The following is a 21,182-nucleotide window of genomic DNA, read 5'->3' as shown; positions in this document are numbered from 1 at the left end:
CATATTGCACACGTATATTGAGGGCCATGGGAGAAGCCGTTGTACAAAATGTGTGCCAAATCGGTAGAGCTTTGCTCTCTCTAGAGGATCAAGAACCAGGACCCAGATCGGTTTATATGGCACCTTTACCAGGTTATGTACCGATTTGAGCCAAAATCATCACAGTTCTTGGAAATCATATCAAAACACCACATGCATAATTTTGGCAAAATCGGATGAGAATAGCGCCCTCGAGAGGCTCAAGAAGTCAAGATCCCAGATCGGTTTATATGGCATCTATACCAGGTTATACACCGATTTGGACCATAGTTCGCGCAAAGGTTGGAAGGGATACCAAAACACCACGTGCAAAATTACAGCCAAATCGGATAAAAATTGCGCCTTCTAAAACCTCAAAAAGTCAAGAGCCAAGATCGGTTTATACGGCAGCTATATCAGGTTATGAACCGATATCAAAACACTACGTGCAAAAATACGGAGGCCACCGTAGCGCAGGGGTTAGCATGTCCACCTATGACGTTGAGACCATCAGAAAAAATCTTCAGCGGTGGTTTTCCCCTCCTAATACTGGCAACATTTGTGAGGTACTATGCCATTTAAAACTTCTCTCCAAAGAGGTGTTGCACTGCGGCACGCCGTTTGGATTCGGCTATAAAAGGGAGGCCCCTTATCATTGAGCTTAAACTTGAATCGGACTGCACCCATTGATAGATGAGAAGTTTGCCCCTGTTCCTTAGTGGAATATTCATGGGCAAAATTTCAGTCAAATCGGACAAGAGTTGCCCCCTCTAGAAGCTCAAGAAGTCAAGACCCAAGATCGGTTTATATGGCAGCCATATCAAAACATGGACCGATTTGGCTTATTCACAATCCCAACTGACCGACACTAATAAGAAGTATTTGTGCAAAATTTCAAGCGACTAGCTTTACTCCTTCAAAAGTTAGCGTGATTTCGACAGACGGACGGACAGACGAACGGACATGGCTAGTTCGATTTGGTGGGGTCTTAGACGCATATTTCGAGGTGTTACAAACAGAATGACGAAATAAGTATACCCCCATTCTATGGTGGATGGTATAAAAATTCTAGATCTCGAAGATGGGTGGGGCAATTTAAAATTTATTTTTTTACAATAACTCAAAAACAGAAATTTTGTATCCATATTACGGCTGGGATACCTAGAGGGGGGTCGCGCCACCTCCAAAGCCCACTAAATGGAAATATAAACCAATAATGACAATATGGGGCTGAAATTAAAGGTATTTGAGACTAGAGAACGAATCGGATATATGACGGTTTAACTCACCCCTAAATATACTCCCATACCGGACTTATTTTTATTCAAATGATAGGTATTTGGGAGTAGAGCACTAATATGGTATCCACATTGGGGCGAAATATCTGAAAGGCTGTTTCAGTACCGCCAAACAGGACTTATCCGTGCCAGTAGGCTCAGACAAAATAAAAGAGTGAGAGATGGCGCAGAGGAGTGTGCCCTGTCCAGCTAGTAAACTTATATATCTCCCATTTAATCTAATCTCCTAATTTGACTTCTTGAGCCCCAGGTAGCAGCAATTTTTGTCCGTTTTGGCTGAAATTTAGCATGTGGTGTTTTTTTTTGTGACTTTATTGGAAGTGGTGTTTTGTTGCGACTTTATTGTGCCAACTAATAATCAGTTAATAATCTGACATAGCCCCCATATAAACCGATCTCCGGATTTGATTTCTTGAGCCCTTACAATCCTCAATATTTATCCAATTTGGCTGAAATTTTGGATGTAATTTTCCATTATGACTTCCAGCAACTGTGTTTAGTATGGCTCTAATCGGTGTATAAACTGAAATAGCTCCCATATAAACCGATCCCCTGATTTGACTTCCTGAACATGTAATGTAAATTATTTAACTTTTGCTTGAGTTAAAGTCTCAAGGTTGATTTGGCTGATCCTACAAACAGCCTTTTCCACGGCTATGAAAACAGAGACGGCGGGAGCCATCAATAAGCTAGCTAGCAGTCGGGATTATGGGGGAGTTCGTGTCTCAATTTTCTATAACCGCACTGTTATTACAAAATTTTATATAGACTCCCTAGGATTAACTATAATTCATTCTACTTAATAAAATCTACGTAGCCAGACAACCATTATAAAAAAAAAAAAAAACAAACAACACAAAGCCCCTCTATGGTCATATAAACAATATTGACAATAAAACTGAAAAAAGTATTGATCCCACCATAAACAAATGGATCTACCAGATGGACATAGATCCGCGCCTCAAAACCCTCACCAGCCTAATTTCCTAGAGGCGTACATTTTCCTAGGAACCCACATTGCAACCCCTTACACAACTGATCACACAGGAGACCTTAGGATGAATTTAGCGCAACATTATGCTCGACTCGATATCCATTTCAAAACTATTTTTTGGAAACAATTCAGTTATTTTATTAGTTAACACGATGATTAAGAGAATACATATATAGAATAGAGAAAAGTACGTGACTTCATTGTGAATATATAAAAATCTAATTTCGTAAAATTTCTATATTTTCTAAACCGTAGGCTAGATACTAATTAATACTAATATTTTTTTTTTTAATTTTTAATTATTTTTGATAATTATTATTAACACTGTGCCTCCATGCAATCTTCATTCATTGATCTTTTTCTCTAAATATTATCAATGAAGCACAACAAAATCCATGAATGAGTTTCAAGTTCAAAGCGTAGCCGTAAAACAAAAACAAAACTAAACGTATGTATATTTTTTTTCACATTGCAGTTTGCCATATATATGTCTGTACACTGTGGCTTAAGAATCTACGATTAAGGGCACTGATAGCAACAAAATTATGGGTTCATTCCAACCATTCCTCTCTTTTGTGTGGGAGGTATTTTACTACGCTTTGCGTTCTCATTTATAAATTGTAAATCATCATTATTCATATGGATATTTTTCTCTTTTTAATGATAATTAAGGTACTCTACTCACCATACCAAACCAACACGTTGAGGCCTCAGCGATCGATGGGTTGATGAAAATTATGTTCTGATGGTAATAGACTTTTGCTAGATATTAAGAGACTTGTAAGGTGGATAATTATCGATATGATGATGATGATTAATATGAATATTGGAAAAAATACCTGGTAATAGTCGAATTAAGATAAAGATATTAAACTAATTTAAATCTAGCTCCTTGTAAAAGATACAAAAGAAAAACGTTAACGCCATTACAAGGCTAGTGGTAGCGCCATTCGATGAACAACTTCTGGTTTTGTCATCTTTTAACTTGTAGACAAGAGTTGGGCCAGATTTTCATTCGTGGGTGTATTTTGGAACACTATTTTAGAACAAAGTGCTCCATTAATTGAGGGTCTTCATATTCTTCGGAAACTTAGAAGGTCATCTCCCTGATCCCAGTGGGATTATAGGTGCTCACTTGGCTTAAAATAATTTCTCTGCCGCCGTGTGGTTGGGCTGCCTATAGCACTTATAAAGGCCTCTGTCGGGTATTTCCAAATGCTCTTAAACCAGAGAACTGTGGCACAGCTTGGATGTTATTTAACACTTAGCACTGGACAGCCTGATCTTGTATGATATCTGGTTCTTGGGAAGGTTTAACGAGGGAAGAAAAAACTAAGGGCTCTGGAGGTATGTGAAGACAAATTGAAAAGGCTTCTGCCACCAGACCCGTTTTTAATAATTTCTTGGCTTCTTTTTTTCCTGCCGATGCTCCGCGTTTACTCCGATTTCTTGGTTCAATGGGATGACAATTTGGACTTGGAAATTAATGTAAACCACGTGCGCAAGTACACTTTTTCCTTCGCCAATTTCTATAAAAATAGTCGTCGTTTTACAAAAATAATTTTTTTATGCACCATTTGCTCAAGATTTACCTTTTCCAACACAATAAAGAGTTTAAGCCCCTTATAAGGGAAAATTATTTTAGAATTTTAATTGGATGACGAGATTTCACAAGATTTATGGACTTTTAACTAATTCCACTGAACTTTCTCGATGTGTGATCTCTTTGAATATTGATTGAAAAAGGAAGCTGTAAAATATTTGTGCAAACGAGGTAAGCAGCAGTGTTGGAATAATGAGCAGTTTTAGCGTGCTAAGTAACTAGTACGATAAAGAGTACTAGGAGCTAGCTATGATTAGTCGATTGACTAACTACGTGTGTACGTAACTTGTACTGTATAAATCAAGCAGTACCGCCTGGTAAATTACGGGTAAAGTCAATTAGGTTTTTTCTTATTTGCCGATTTAGAATTAAGATATAAAAAATTAATTCCAGCCAAAATGTAAGAGCGTCTAGAGGCATGACATAAGAACTTAGTCTTGCTATTACAAACACTTACAAGCCGCAATTATTTTTGCTATTTTTCTGAAATTGAGCATGTGATGTTCCATTATGACTTTCAGTAATTGTATTAAGTAGGATCCAAATCGGCCTATAACTTAATGTAGCTCCCTTCCAACAGCTGTTCCAAATAATGTCCAAAACAGTCGATCATCCTTATTCGGTTCCTAGAAGCTTATGTCAGCTAATGTTACCAAAATTTCTTATAATCAACAAAACTGAATGTACTTCCTTAAAGTCCTGTGGATGGAGTAACTTTTGTTTCTCCTTTGGGAAGTTTTTCCCAGCTTTTGTTACATACCTAGTAGCATAATCCCTTTTCAATACAAGGAACCAAGCTGTCTGTGATGACAAATTAATGAATACATTTTATGTCAAGGACACCCTCAGAGCAAACATTATTGAATGCCTTGTTTATTATTCCCACCTATGAATAACAGGAACATACATACATCCGTTGAAAGGTCAACAAATATGCCAACAATATGTAAACTTGCAATAAAAAATAAATAAATTGACATTGAAGCTTCAATGTTGTTCATTACAGAAATAGAAACTAAATTTCTAGATTAATTATATTAAACAAATAGCTTGACTTGAATATCAATTTCTTTCACTTTTGCGAGTTAGTGCACTCAAAGATCTTGTAACCTACGCACACCCCCAGAAATATCTAAAAAATGGTCATCATTCTAACAACTATTGTATTAATAAGAGTGTTGATGATGTGTAGTGCCTTTCTTCTGAATCTAACGAAATTCAACTCAGCAGTCATTAGACAACCTTACAACAGGTTATTGTACTCCACACTTTTGCGAGAAATACATCACGAGCAGTCATTTGAAACCATTCTCATAGTGCACAATGGGAATTATGCTCCCGAAGTTTTATTGCAGGCCATCCAACAGTTGCAATTGCCTCAAATGATTGTGACTAAGGGAGAGAGAAGCTTTGGCTTAAAACAAAACTTCAACTCGGAGATTATGGCCATATTAGTCATGGACTCCTCAATTGACCTTAAACTTGTGGACATTCTGGCTAATATGCTCAACAACATACGTCACACCAGAATCCTTAATATAGCCATTAATGTGAAGGCCCAGGAGGAATACAAGAAGTCTATGATGTTATCGTACAAATATTACAATATGACGAATGTTTTGCTGACATTCGTCCACCGCGAAGCCAACGAGGCTGGTATTATGAAATTTTTCCTACTCAAACCCTATCCACATTATCATTGGGATGCATTATGTCAACCAAATATGACTCCACATTTTCAACAGCATTGGAGGAATATGCAAAACAAAACCCTGCTGACATTCGTAGAAAAAAGTGACATTAGAAGTCTTTATTTTCAGGATGAGAAAGGAAAGATGCAGCTCAATGGCTATGTTGCCAGATTTGTCTCATTGTTCGCCGAACTATTTAATGTCTCGCTGCAAATGGCATATCCTTTGAATCTTTCACATCCGGCACGCAGCTTCCTAAGTCGCCAGGATTCTTTGGACAACAAAGATTTAGATATTCCCATGTTCCTGCATACCACCTCCAACGAAGATGAGCTTCTGCACTGGACAGATATCTATGAGTTTGATCAAGGCTTATTTATGGTGCCTTGTGCCCAATCTCTAAGCACACGTGAAGTGTATGCCATACTTTTAAATGTCGAATTTCTGGGTTGTTTAGTTGCAAGTACCCTGCTGCTATCGCTGATTCACTCTCTGATCGATTACATAGTTGATGATATAGTACAACCGGCACGCCTGGTCTTCAGCGATAGAGTATTTCCCGCAGTTTTGGGACAACCTTTTGCAGTTCGCTATACCCACAGCCGTAGTTTGAAAATTCTACAACTACTGCTGTTTATATTGGGCCTCTATATAAACACCCAATTCTCGGTAAATGTGAAAACGCTGCTGACGCGACCACCTCAACATCGACCAATCGAAAGCATACAGGACATAGTGAATTCACCTCAAAAGATTCTACTCTACGAAGCAGAACATGAAATCATATCGGCCTTCAGCGGGCATAACATGCGATCGGTTATCACTACCCAAAATTATACCTACCTCATAGATATGCAATTACATCTGAACACCGCGTACAGCTATTATATCTCCTCGGGTCTGTGGGAAATTCTGATGCGGCAACAGCATTTCTATGCCCATCAAGTGTTCTGTACCTACGACAACCAAACTCTGTTTCAAAATCTACCCTGGGCCATACCGCTACAGCCTAATTCGCCATACAGGGAACCCTTGAACTATCTCATCAATCAGATCCACGATTTAGGATTTATGGATGCCTGGGTATCCAGCACTTTCTCCGATTTGTTAAAGCTGAAATTAATGTCACTGTACGAGCCTCATGTGCAAAATGCACCCAAGTCACTAAAGGTGAATGATCTCTTCTGGACTTGGATAATGGTCACAATTGGTTTATGCACCAGCTGTTTGGTATTTCTACTGGAGGTCATGTGGAGTGGTATAGGGAAAAAGATGACAACTGTGAGAAAGGCCCATTGGAAGAAGTAAGGCTGGTATGCTGAAGTAACTACTGTGGAGTGGCAACGATTATTTTGGATTTAAATGATTTTTCATCATTTTATGTTGAAAGCAAATAAATTGTATACTAAAATTTTGTCCCCCAGAGTTTAATTTTATAAGGGAAGTCATTTGCATCATGCTTACATTGGTAAAATGCCGAATACTTGTAAACGTATAAAAACCCATCGAAAATGAATAACAGTTCATTGAAATCTGCATATTTGTGCCCTGAATCTCTGGAATTTGTATGGAGAAGCATCTGCTTATACAGAAAACAAGTAAGAGCGTGCTAAGTTCGGACGAGCCGAATCCTGAGAACCCACCACCGTTGGATTGTGCCAGAAAATTTATACAAATCAAATTTAGTTGGAGGGCATAAGTTTATTCTACATATCAAACTTCTGTCAAATCAGCAAAAATTAAAGTTTCAAGGAACCGAACAAGGATGATCGAAAGACTGGTTTACATGGGAGCTATATCAGTTTATAAACTGATTGATGAACCTTACTTGACAGAACACTACTTGCAACATTTCAGCCAAATCGGGCAAAAATGGCGGCTTCCAGAAATCCAATGGGGAGAACGGTTTATATGGGAGCTATATCAGGTTATAGACCGATTTTGATCGTACTTGGCACAGTTGTTGGAAGACGGAAGAATGACGGACGGACATCTTTAGATCGACGCAAAACATCGAGACGAACAAGAATATATGTACGTAATGGGGTCTTAGACGAATATTTCGAGGTGTTACAAAGGGAGTGACTAGATTAGTATACCCCCATCCTATGGTGGTTTGTTTGATTGATCAGTTCATGTCAATATGGAACTTAAATGAAAGGTATTCGGGAGTAGATAACGAATCTGGCTTACAAAATCAGATCGAAGTATAGGGGGTAATGGCAAAATGGGATTATGACTAAATGGGACTCGGTCTGTTTGTTTGTTCCGTATATTAAAAACGGCTGAACCGATATTCGTAAAACTTTCACAGATTGTGCCGGATGGGGGCGGGTCCCCCTTACCACTTACCACCGTTGTACAAAAGTACAGACAAATCGGACAAGAATTGCTCCTGCTATAGCTACCATATAAACCGATCTTGGATCTTGACTTCTTGAGCCATTAGAGGGTGCAACTCTCATACGATTTGGTTGAAATTTTGCACGACGCATTTTGTTATGCTATCCAACAACTGTGCCAAGTATGGTTCAAATCGGTTCATAACCTGATATAGCTGTCATATAAACCGATCTTGGGTCTTGACTTCTTGAGCCTCTAGAGTGCGCAATTCCTATCCGATTGGGATTAAATTTTGCACGGCGTGTTTTTATGATATTCTATAACTGTGCCAAGTATGGTTCAAATCGGTCCATAACCTGATATAGCTGTCATATAAACCGATCTTGGGTCTTGACTTCTTGAGCCTCTAGAGTGAGCAATTCCTATCCGATTGGAATGAAATTTTGAAAGACGTATTTTATTCATACTTTCAAGAACTATGTCCAATAAGGTACAAATCGGTTCATAACCTGATATAGCTGCCATATAAACTGATCTGGGGACTTGACATCTTGAGCTTTTAGAAGGCGCATAGCCGGTTCATAGCCTGATATAGCTGCCATATAAACCGATCTGGGGACTTGACTTCTTGAGCCTCTAGAGATCGCAATTATTATCCGATTTGGTTGAAATTTTGCAAGACGTATTTTATACTTACTTTCAAAACTATGTCCAATAAGGTTCAAATCGGTTCATAACCTGATATAGCTGCCATATAAACCGATCTGGGGACTTGACTTCTTGAGCCTCTAGAGGTCGCAATTATTATCCGATTTGCCTGAAATTTTGTACGACGGATTCTCTCATGACCATCGATACACGTGTTTATTATGGTCTGAATCGGTCTATAGCCCAATACAGCTCCCATATTAATCGATCTCTCTATTTTACTTCTTGAGCCCCCAAAAGGGGGCAATTTTTATTCGAATTGGCTGACATTTTACACAGGTCTCCAATATATAATTAAATTAAATTAGCAGAGCAAATTAAATAGCAGAGCAAATCTTTTCTCATATCCTTATTTGCCTAAGAAGAGATGCCGGGAAAGGAACTCGACAAATGCAATCCATGGTGGAGGGTATATAAAATTCGGCCCGGCCGAACTTAGCACGCTTTTACTTGCTTAACAATATTTTATTTTATATAATTTTTCCGAAAACTCCAAAACAATTCCAAAAAAAAGACAATGCCAGCCAACATATGGCCTCCCATCAACATTATCCATATCCAATACATATCGCTTAAAGTCAGAGGCTTTGGTTCAGGGCTCTTATCATTGCCATGTCGAGAGGTGGTTGGTTGCAGTTTTAAAATATCCTCAAAAGTGCTTGAGATCCAAGCTTCCATAAGCCCAAAGGCATGTACCCAATGGATGAGATTATTTAGGGCTTCCTTGTAGGGTGAATTCTTTTGCAATGGTATGGCCCAAGGAAGATAAGGAAAAATGGTTAAATTTTCAGAAGTGCAGAATATTTGACGGGCAAAAATGGTCTGTTTGCGCATGGTCATTTTCCAAAACGCCAATGAACTGTAATAACTATAGGTTGTGTTCAAATTATGCCGTAACTCTTGAAGATGAGGAAAATTCCGAGTTAAAATGACGGAATCTTGATAAGGTTTGATGTGAATGCCCATGTTAAAGGCATCCTCTTCATAGAGAAGAATTTTCAAAGGAGACTTCATTAAATCGTTTGCTGTTTCGATTTGCGGGTGATATGAGGGCCTGGTGAAGAGACTACTGACACTCACTGAAAAGAGAGTGCTTAAATATAAACCCAATACAAAGAGGATGAGATAAACAATTTTCAAACTAGAACTTGTGCTTTGGCGGGCCATAAATGTTTGCCCAATTAATCCACGAAAGATGCGATCACTTAATAACAAATGACTCCACTGGAGCCAATCCTCTAGAATGTAGTCAATCATGAAATGCATAAAAGATAGTAACATTGTACCTCCAGCAATGCAACCCAAGAAGTAGCCATTTAAAAGAATGCCATAAACTTCACCAATGCTCAGGGGTTGGGCACAAGGCACCATGAAAAGGCCCTGGTCATATTCATAGGTATCACTGAAATTCCACCACATCCTTTCACTTGTGCTTGTGTCCGTAACCATGGGGATATCCAATAGATTTTTTCGCACCATTTCCTTAAGTATGAGGGTGTAGTGCATGGAATTGTGGTCACTCAAAGGAAATGCCATTTTCAGTGTTGCATTGTAGAGCTCCGCAAAGAGCATGATTAAACGCACCACATATCCATTTAGTTTTAAATTTCCCCAATCATCTCGGTAGTATAGGGATTTGGTGGTACTATTGTCGACATAGGTCAGCAAAGTTTTGTTCTGCATATTTCTCCTATGTTGGCGGTAGTACAGCATTTTGTTATGACTAGTATCATAGAGATTAGAATCCCAATGGTATATGGGATATGGTTTTAGTATCCACAATTTTGATAATCCACACCCATCTGAGTAGACAAATTGCAGCAGATTGTTGGTTATATTCAAACTTTTGCAGCCGAGTAAAAAATGATGCTTAAATTCATTTTCCTTTGTTTTCATAGGCAAGGCTATGGTGAGTATTCTTGACTGGCGCATATTTTCCAAAATAGTTCCTAAAGTTTGCATGATTTCATAATCCAAATATGAGGCCATAATGATTATGGTCAAAATTTCACTATTAAACTGGCTGCGATAATAGAAATCTGCTTGGGCTTTTGTCAACAACATCTTAGGCACTGGGTACCGACAAATTGCCTGCTGTAACTCATAGTTTGGTATGCTAGCACTTTTAAGCATAAGTAGGGTTTCAAATTTTTGCTCCTTGTAAATGTCTTCCAGCAGGCTTTCAAAGTATTTGTAGTGTTCATTGCTATGGACCATAGCATTTGAGGCCAACAGTGAGCCTGTTGTATACCAAATGGAGGTGAGAAGTAAGACTATACTTGTTAACATATTACCGTTCCAATAAAAGCTTAGTTCCCTACGATAGTTTATGAACTTCTCATACCCAAAGTGTTTTGAAAACTGATTTTAAGTGGTCAAAATGCCATAATTTTTTGAAATTGTTGGACAATGTTTTTGGTGGTATTTATTTGAGTTAAAAAACACATAATTACTATAATCGGGTAGATTACCCATAACTTACTTGGCAAACAAGAAGCAAATGGTTGATACGAAAGATTATGTGTAGATAAAACACGTGCTTCGCCATTGGTGAAGATTTATACTCCAGGGTGGCGTTTTGGAACAATTTTACCGTAGGACCATAGGACGAAACTATACTAAAGGGTGATTTTCTAGACGTTAAGTTTGCCCGAGCCGAACTTTCGATACCCACCACCTCGTGAATATGTGTCAGCCACCTTTCGTCATAATCCGGTGAAAAATGCATAACTTATGCCCTCATAGCGGCTATACCAAAATATGGCCCGATTTGGACCAAATTCGGCATGGACATTGAGTGGTCGTATAAGCACAAATAATTGTTTAATTTTGTAGAACAGAAGATCGAGGCGCTGGGATCGTTATTCTACGTTCCGCTAAAGGAACAAATGTTCTGTCATAGCCAATTAAAGTAAAAAAGTGAAAAAGAAAAAGTAAAAGTTCGGCCGGCCAAATCGTATATTCTACGTTCCGCTAGTGAAACAAATGTTCTGTCATAGTCAATTAAAGTAAAAAAGTGAAAAAGAACAAGTAAAAGTTCGGCAGGCCAATGGATCGCATTTGTCGAGTTCTTTTCCCGGCATCTCTTCTTAAGCAAATAAGGATATAAGAAGAGATTTGCTCCGCTATTAGAGCGATATCAAGATATGGTCCGGTTTGGACCACAATTAAATTATATGTTGGAGACCTGTATAAAATGCCAGCCAATTCGAATGAGAGAGCCCTTTGGGGGCTCAAGAAGTAAAATAGAGAGAACGATTTATATGGGAGCTGTATCAGGCTATAGACCGATTCAGAACATCATAAACACTTATGTTGATGGTCACGAGACCATTTTCAGGCAAAATTTCAGGCAAATCGGATAATAATTGCAACCTCTAGAGGCTCAAGAAGTGAAAATCGCAGACCGGTTTGTATGACAGCTATATCAGGTTATGAACCGATTTGAACCATCCTTGGCACAGTTGTTGGATATAATAACAAAATACGTCGTGCTAAATTTCATTCCAATCTGATAAGAATTGCGCACTCTAGAGGCTGAAGAAGTCAAGACCCAAGATCGGTTTATATGGCAGCTATATCAGGTTATGGACTACTAATATTACTACTACTTCAAATGCAAATTTTGCCCATGAACATTCCACTAAGGAACAGGGACAAACTTCTCACATATGAATGAATGCGGTCCGATTCAAGTTTTAAGCTCAATGATAAGGGGCCTCCTTTTTATAGCCGAGTCCGAACGGCGTGCCGCGGTGCGACACCTCTTTAGAGAGAAGTTTTACATGGCATAGTACCTCACAAATGTTGCCAGCATTAGGAGGGGAAAACCACCGTTGAACATTTTTTCTGATGGTCACTTACATGTCGCTAGAGGCTTGATACAAACTGCAGTGCTCAAGTAACCTTCTCGATATGAACAGTACAAATTCTTCAGAGTACACCCCAAACCCCAGCTGGTCGCCTAGTTTAGAACCATCCGCATAGAATTCCCTATGTCTATTACCAAGCATATTGTACTTCCAATCACTTCTATCAGGAATAGTGGTACATTATTTTGCTAAGGCAAGACAATGTGTTATCCGCGCTGCCTGGAACATCGCGCATGGTATCAAGGATAACACAATGTCCGTAGGCGCCACATGATATTGTAATAGGGAAAGCTCTGCACCCGTTTGAACATGACGAGGAAAGTACGACCTGACACTGCAAGGAAGCTGGACAATGAAAAGCTTCAAACAAAACAGACGGCAACGGCAACCGACCCAACTGCTTGATGAAAGCACTCCTTGTTCCGATGATATAATGGCGCTGTGGAAAACCTTTGCCAACTCCATGGAAAATGCCGCAAAATCCGTACTTGGGTACCGGAAGCCTCCCCCAATAAGCCCATGATACGACCAAGAGTATCGAGATGCTGCTGAAGCCAATAATGCGTCATGTAGAGCAACCCTGCAATCAGTAAAGGAGAGTGAAGAAACGTCAATTCCGCACAAAGAAAAAAGAAATGGAAAGACGTGAGTGTGAGCGAATTGAGATGTACAAGAGTCGGAATGAAGTGAGGAAATTTTACCAAAGAATTAAACATCAAGCCGATGGCTTTGGTGCAGGCACAGCCTCCTGCAAAGACAAAGAAGGAGTTCTGGTAACTGACACGCATAGCATGCTGAGGATATGAAAAGAACATTTTACCCAACTGCTAGTGTCCGACGATGGTTGAGAAGAGCATACCGTAGAACCAATCCCTGATGATGGTATAGAATGTTTACCTCCTAGTCAGAATGTGATTCAAGTAGCAGTGACCCGATTGAATAACAACAAGGCAGCAGGAGCCGACGGGTTGCCCGCTGAACTATTTAAGACCGGAAGGGATACGCTGATAAGGCGTATGCATCAGCTTATCTGCGCAATCTGGCTAGAAGAACGCATACCCGATGATTGGAACCTCAGCATACTATGTCCCGTACACAAGAAAGGAGACAAGACGGAATGTGTCAACTTCAGAGGAATATAAGATACTCCCTTCGCATACAAGATACTACCGAGCGTACTGTGTGAAAGATTAAAACATAAAATCAATGAGATAATTGGGCCCTATCAATGCGGCTTTAGACCAGGTAAATCCACACTAGACCAGATATTCACACTGCGCTAAATCCTGGAAAAGACCCGAGAAGGACAAATCAACACCTACCACCTCTTTGTTGATTACAAAGCCGCCTTCCATACTCCTTTACGTTCAAAGGTATTTCAAGCCATGTCTGAGTTTGGTTTCCCTTCAAAATTAATAAGACTCTGCAGGATGACACTTGCTGATATGCATTCCTCAGTAAGAATAGGAAAGAATCTCTCCGAACCATTTAATACCAAACGAGGTTTCAGACAAGGAGACAGCCTATCGTGTGATCTCTTTAATATTCTGTTGGAGAAGATTATACGAGATGCAGATGTGAAGAATGATATGACACACTAATCACAAGAGAACATATGCTACTCGCCTATGCCGATGATATCGATATCATAGGTCGGTCACCGGAAGTAGCAACTGCAGCCTTTGAAAGAATCGAAAGAGAGTCTGTGAAAATGGGTCTGGCAGTAAATGGAGATAAGACGAAATGGATGGTCTCCACTCCCAAAAAGCCTTGTACAACCGAGCAGATAAAGAACATGGAGAAAGTTGGGAACCACAACTTTGAGATAGTCAGTAACTTTATCTACCTCGGCACCGCCATAACCGAAACGAATGACACCAATTTTGAGATAAAGCGAAGAATAATACTGGCAAATAGATGCTACTTTGAACTAAGTAAGCAGTTTAGAAACAAAGCCACCTTTCGACAGACGAAGACTACACTTTACAAGACACTGATACTACCCGTGCTGTTATATGGTTCTGAAGCATGGGTACTTGTGAAAGCAGATGAGGCAGTGCTTGGAGCATTTGAGAGAAAGATTCTTCGTAAAATATATGGACCAGTTTGCGTTAACGGAGAATATACGACGACGTATCAACCACGAGCTGTATAAGCTGTATGAAGACGATAGCATAGTTACACGCATCAAAATACAACGGCTGCTTTGGCTAGATCATGTTGTTAGAATGGATGAAGAAGCTCCAGCAAAGAAGTCTTTTGAAGGCGGTACACGCAAACCGGTGGTACACGCAAACCGGGAAGACCAAAAGCCCGATGGAAAGATCAAGTTGTGGGAGACACCTCGAAACTTGGTGTCAGAGATTTTAGAATGAGCGCCGAAGATCGAGGCGCTTGGAACGCTATTCTACGTTCGGCTAGTGGAAGAAATATTCTGTCATAGCCAATTGAAGTAAAGTAAAGTATCCTCCCGAGGAAATAGGTGCCACTGTAGGTAAAGGTAACTTGTATCTCCTGCTGAAAAGAACTACTTCTGTCCTGAACGTATTTACATCTAGACCACTTTCGGTAGCCCACTTCCCTGACGTATTTAGAGCTTCCTGTAGTATATCTCTAAAGTGCTGAGGAACTTTCTACTGACCATAATAGCCACGGCATCAGCATACGCATGTATGTATGGTCTGAATCGGTACATGCAGTTGGCCCCAACAGAGTCTCCTTGCCTTCGAGGTTTTATTATTCATTTGTGAGAAACCATGCCTTGTAAAAACTTCTCCCCAAAGAAGTGTCGCACTGAGGCAAGCCGTTTGGACTCTGTTATAAATAGGAGACCCCTTATCATCGAGCTTAAACTTGAATCGGACAGCACTCATGGATATGTGAAAAGTTTGCCCCCTGTTCCTTAATGGAAAGTTCATGGGCAATATTGAATTTGCAAGATTGAGGTGATACAAACGGAATGGCCAAATTAGTAGATGTCCCTCCTATGGTGAAGGTGACAAAAATATTTTTATTTAACAAATCCTTGCTTTCTATTAAATATAAGTACCCATATAGAACTCAATAAAAAATATAAAACCACTTGCCAACCAACCAGTGGCAACTATTACCCATATCCAAAAGTAATCCTCAACGCTTAGTATTTTGCTACTCGCCAGTGCATCGTCATCGTGTAGTGTAACATTCTTCAGTTTAACCATATCATAAAATGTGCTAGAATACCAGGCCTTGCTAAATCCTAAATCATTGATGCGATTTATCAAATAGTCCAAGGGCTCTTTGAGAGGCGAATGAGGAGGTAGAACAATGCCATAGGGTATGAACTCTATAAACTGAACACCGCTGACTATGCAAAATTTCTTTTGAGCATAGAATTGTTGCCGTAGCTCGAAAAGTTTCCATTTCTTGGAGCTGACAATGTAACCATAAGAGTTGTTAAATTGCCTAATGTGTTCATAACTCAAGGTGGCATTTTCAGTGATAAGCAAAGCATTTCCAAACAGAGGTAAAAGTGTTTTCATAGTCCCGGCAGTTACCGCTGGTAAAAGAATTTTCGTGTTTGAGTGCCTCAAGTCGTCATAGCCATCAATTTTATCATGGTAAGGTGGGGTAGTGAATAGGGTATTTATATTGGCTGAGAACTGTGTGTAAATATTGAGTCCAACAAATGAGACCAGCAGGTAGACAATCTTCAAACTGCGCCAAGGAGCATGGCGGGAGGCAAAAGATTGGCCTAAAACTCCAGGCATAATTCTCGCGTTTAGTATGAAATTCAAGCGATGCAACAAGCCATCCATAGCGTAGTCTATAAGGGAGTGAGCGAAGGATAGTACCAAGCAGCATATGAGAATAGAGACAAAAAAATATCCATTCAACAGCAGGCCAAAGACTTCCTGTATAGTCAGAGGCGTGGCACAGGGTACAATCAGTAGGGGTTTGCTTATTTCATAGTACATGGAATTTCGCAGTGTATCATTCTCGGTAAGAAATGTACCCAGAGCCATGGGTATGTCTAATTCTTCAGTCCTGGTCAATTCATTGAGGTGGCGATAGGGGACAATTTGCTCCGAGTTCAATGGCTTGTACATCTGCAAGCGGCAATTGAATTTCTCAGCAAACAGCAGTATAAGCCTTGACACATAGCCATTGATTTTCAAATGTCCTGTGGCATCGTAATAGATTAAGGCTCCCGCTGGATCCTGGCTGGTGTAGGTGATCAATGAGGCATTCTGCATGTTACGCCAGTTATGAGGATAATACATGCTATCCAAGGACTTTTGAAGCCAATGATATTTGCGATAAGGCTGAAGAGTGTAGTATTCCTCCTCATACCCCTGCACAAACACCAGGAAGACCTTGGTTATTTTAAAACTTTCACATGCAAGCAGCAGCTCAGTTTTAAATTCCTCTCTATGGCTGATGTTGGGGACCAGAACCAAGATTCTGGTTTGACGTCGATAATCCAAAATTTCTGCCGTTGCTTTTAGCAACTTGTAATCCAAAAACCCATTGGTCAAGAAAACGGTTAACAATCGACTGTTGAATTTTCTGCGGAAAATGAAATCTTGGCAGTGGTAGCCTATCACCAACTTAGGTTTGGGATATTTAAAAGTTTGCTCAATTCAGCTGTCTTCCAAGGATCCTGGGTATATAAAAAGCATTGAGGCAATAAAATCTTCCTTATCGATTTCAGAAATAAGTTGCAAAAATGGATTGACCCCATTGGTGAAGTTTTCGTTCTTGGGAAGTTTTAAGCCAAATTCTTCCTTTGATGCCATTGAGCGTAAAGCCTGATGAAATTGTAGAAAAATCAAAATAGTTAAGTGCCAGTGTACCATTTTAAATCAATTTTCCTTTCAACAGCTACAGCCTTAAGTTTCAAGAGTACAATGTTGGGTTTTTTTATTAGTCATATTAATTATTTTTTGCCCCATGACCATCAATCTTTTTGTATGCCAATGTTTAGGATCAAGATAGCAATAGTCGTTAATTACCCACAGCACAACATTTAATAAGTAACAACAAGTAATAGCGTGCTAAGGTTCAGCCGGGCCGAATCTTATATACCCTCCACCATGTATCGCATTTGACAAAATATTCCCTTTTGCATGCATTTGAACCAATTGTCTAGGCACTTTTGCCAAACATGCATTCTGAACGCATCAACAGCTTCTTCTTCGGGTGTCGAAAACTGGAAGGGAATAAAAAGAAGTCACGCGGTACCAAGTCGGGACTATACAACGGATTACTCATGACATTTGTATTTTTGGAGCATTACATTCGACCAATCGACACGGGCCTTTTTTTGAGCGATTGACAAATTGTGTAGGATCCAAAGAGAAAAAAAATTTTTTGACGGTCTAGTGTTCATGCAATGTTGAAAGTATGCTGGTCCCACTAATGCCTAAGGCAATCTCACCATAGGTCACATGACGATCTTGCAATATCAGATGGCGCACAGCGTCAATGATTTTTTGGAACAGCAACTAATTTTGGACGACCTTCACAAAATTCATCTTGGAGTGAAGTACGACCTCGGTTGAATTCACCATACCATCGATAAACACTGGCCCTTGAGGGAGCTTCATCGCCAAAAATTGATTTATCATCGATGCACTGTTGTCGAGTTAATCCAAGTCGAAAGTTGAAAAAAATAATAGCACGAAAATTTTCACGATTTAATTCCATTTTTTTGGGCGAGATGAATCTTTAAAGTTACTGTAAAAAACACAAATAGCGCTCGTATGTCAAAACCTTTTGCATTCGTATAAACTTAAAAATGTCAAGCTTTACGATAGAGCTATCAGTTGACAGATTGCAACACAAGGGTTGTCCAGTCCCGAAATATAAAAGTCAACCCTCGTATTTATGAGTGCCACCCGATGCAAGTTTAAGCTCAATGACAAGGGTTCTCCTTTTTATAGCCAAGTGCGAACGGCGTGACGGAGTAGTTCTTACATGGCATAGTACCTCACAAATGTCGCCAGCATAAGGAGGGGATAACCATCGCTGAACATTTTGATACCCACCATCGAAAGATGAGGGTATATTCATTTTTCGTCATTCCATGCTGCAACATTGACCCCATTGAGTATATATATTCTTGATCATCGTAAAAATCTTAGACGATCTAGCCATGCCGTCTGTATGTCTTTTCGTCTGTCTGTCTGATTAAATCACGCTACAATCTTTAAAAATAGAGATATTGAGCTGAAACTTTTCACAGTAACCATAAGCAGGTTAAGTTCGATAATGGGCTATATCGGACTATATCTTGATATAGCCCCCATATAGCGATCTATATGCCGATTTAGGGTCTTAGGCCCATAAAAGCCACTTGTATTGTATTATCCGATTTTCTTGAAATTTGTGACAGTGAGTTGTGTTGGGCCACATTCTTCTCTAATTTGGCCCCGATCAGTCCAGATTTGAATATAGCTGTCATATAGATCGATCTCTCGATTTAAAGTCTTGGGCTCATATAAGGCGCATTTATTGTTCGATGTGGCCGAAATTTGTGACAGTGAAATACAACTCACTGTCCCAAACTTCGGCGACCTTCGACATCCTTCTTCAATTTGGCTCAAAACGGTCAAGATTTGGATATAGCTGACATATATACCGATCTATCCATATAAAGTTTTGGGCACATAAAAGGCGCATTTATTGTCCGATTTTGCTGTAACTAAATATGTTACAGCAATTTCAAACTCACCTTGATTTTTTTTAGCATTTTTCGGAAATTAATTATGCGATTTTAAGCTTGTTTTTTGAAGAAAAAACATAGGAGTTGCACTAATCCGAATTTTTTGCCATTATCTTCAATACTGCTCAATACTCAACTCGAAAATTTTTTTCGCATCAAAAATTGCAAATTTTCATAAGGGGTTAGCCTTTGCTAAAAAAATGCAAAAAAAATAAAATGTGAAATTTTAAGTAATTTTGTTAATTGTTCGAATCTTCTTCGAATTTCGAAATGCTGGAAAATTTTCGAAATTCGAAAAAATTAAGGAGTTACAGCGTTTTTGGTCTTGAAAACGACCTTGAATTTTTACGCCCAAAAAAAAAATTTGGTTTTAGCAATGTTTTTCACAGAAAACTTTACAGTATTGCTTCATCCAGCACCTCTACGGAAAGAATTTTTCCTCACGAATCCAACGGAATCCAACGAATCCAAAATTGTGAAGATTGCAAAACTAATGAAGTTACAGCACTTGGAAACTCATGTTGTTTTTTTTTTGTATTTTCTGGATATGAATTATGCGTTTTTGACGCAATACTGTATAGTTTTTAAGGAAACTGAAAAGAGTATTGCTTCGTCCAACACCATTACGGAAAGACATTTTCTTCACGAATCCAACGGTGTCCTCAGAATTTTGAAATTCGCAAAACTAAAGATGTTACATCAATTTGAAACTCAGCTTGATTTTTTTAGCATTTTTCGGATATTAATTATACGATTTTGAGCTTGTTTTTTGAAGAAAAAACATAGGAGTAGCACTAATCCGAAAGTCCGAAGTCTCCGAAATTTAGAACAGTGAGTAAAGCTAAGCCCCTCGACATATATCTGCAATTTCGCTTAGATTTGTTAAGATTTGGTTATAACTACCATATAGACCGACCTCTCGATTTAAAATCTTGGTCCCATAAAAGGCGCATTTAATATCCGATTTCACTGAAATTTGACACAGTGACTTATGTTAGGCTTTTCGACATCCGTGTCGTATATGGTTCAGATCGGTCTATATTTGGACTCCGACCCCTAGATTTGACTTCTTGAGTCTTTGACATCTTGAACCTTGAGGCTTCAATTTTCATTCGATTTGAATAAAATTTGGAACAAAGGCTTGAGTTAAGACTTTCTAATACGATACGAATCGGTCAATAAACCATTAAAGTCCCCTTAAAAACCGATCCCCAGATTTGACTTCTTGAACCCTTGGAAGCCTCAATTTTCAACTGATTGGGCTGAAATTGGGAACATAGACTTGCGTAACGACTTTCAACAACCATGCCAAGTATGATCCAAATTGGTCTATAAACAGATATAGCCACAATATAAAGCGATCGCCGGATTTGATTTCTTGAGGCCTTTGAAGCCTCAATTTTCATCGAATTTGACTGAAATTTGTAACAAAGACTTGAACTAAAATTTTCAACATCCATGCCAAGTATGATCCGAATCGGTCTGTAAACAGATATAGCCCCCACATAAACCAATCGCCGGATTTAACTTCTTGAGTCCTTAGAAGCCTTAATTTCCATCTGATTTAGCTAAAATTGGGAACAAAGGCTTGAGTTATGACTTCCAACATCCATGCCAAGTACGATCCGAATCGGTCTATAAACAGTTATAGCCCCCATATAAACCGATTCCCGCATCTGACTTCTTGAGCCTTTAGAAGCCTAAATTTTCATTCGATTTGACTGGATTTGAAACAAAGACTTGTGTTATGACTTTCAACATCCACGCCAAGTACGATCGGAATCGGTCTATAAACAGTTAAAGCCCCCATATAAACCGATCCCCGGATTTGACTTCTTGAGCGCTTAGAAGCCTAAATTTTCATCCGATTTGACTAAAATTTGAAACAAAGGCTTGAGTTATGACGCCTGAATTTTTATCCGATTTGGTCTTGAGTTTTTCAACATCAA

General features: G+C 39.2%; 1 protein-coding gene across 1 annotated transcript; it reads left to right on the top strand.

The window, feature by feature from the left end:
• The first annotated feature begins 5,052 nt into the window (after nucleotides 1–5,052).
• LOC106087526 (uncharacterized) lies at nucleotides 5,053–6,912 on the top strand. The gene has a single exon (XM_013252583.2). The coding sequence runs from the start codon at nucleotides 5,053–5,055 to the stop codon at nucleotides 6,910–6,912; it is 1,860 nt and encodes a 619-aa protein (XP_013108037.2).
• The last annotated feature ends 14,270 nt before the right edge of the window (nucleotides 6,913–21,182 follow it).

This window comes from Stomoxys calcitrans, chromosome 3, assembly GCF_963082655.1.
Source record: "Stomoxys calcitrans chromosome 3, idStoCalc2.1, whole genome shotgun sequence".
NCBI classification, from domain to species: domain Eukaryota; kingdom Metazoa; phylum Arthropoda; class Insecta; order Diptera; family Muscidae; genus Stomoxys; species Stomoxys calcitrans.
Note: the sequence above shows the minus strand (reverse complement) of the source record. Positions and strands in the feature narration are given on the sequence as shown.

Coding starts and splice junctions, on each gene's coding strand:
- LOC106087526 (XM_013252583.2), top strand. CDS start 5,053: ATGGTCATCATTCTAACAACTATTGTATTAATAAGAGTGTTGATGATG.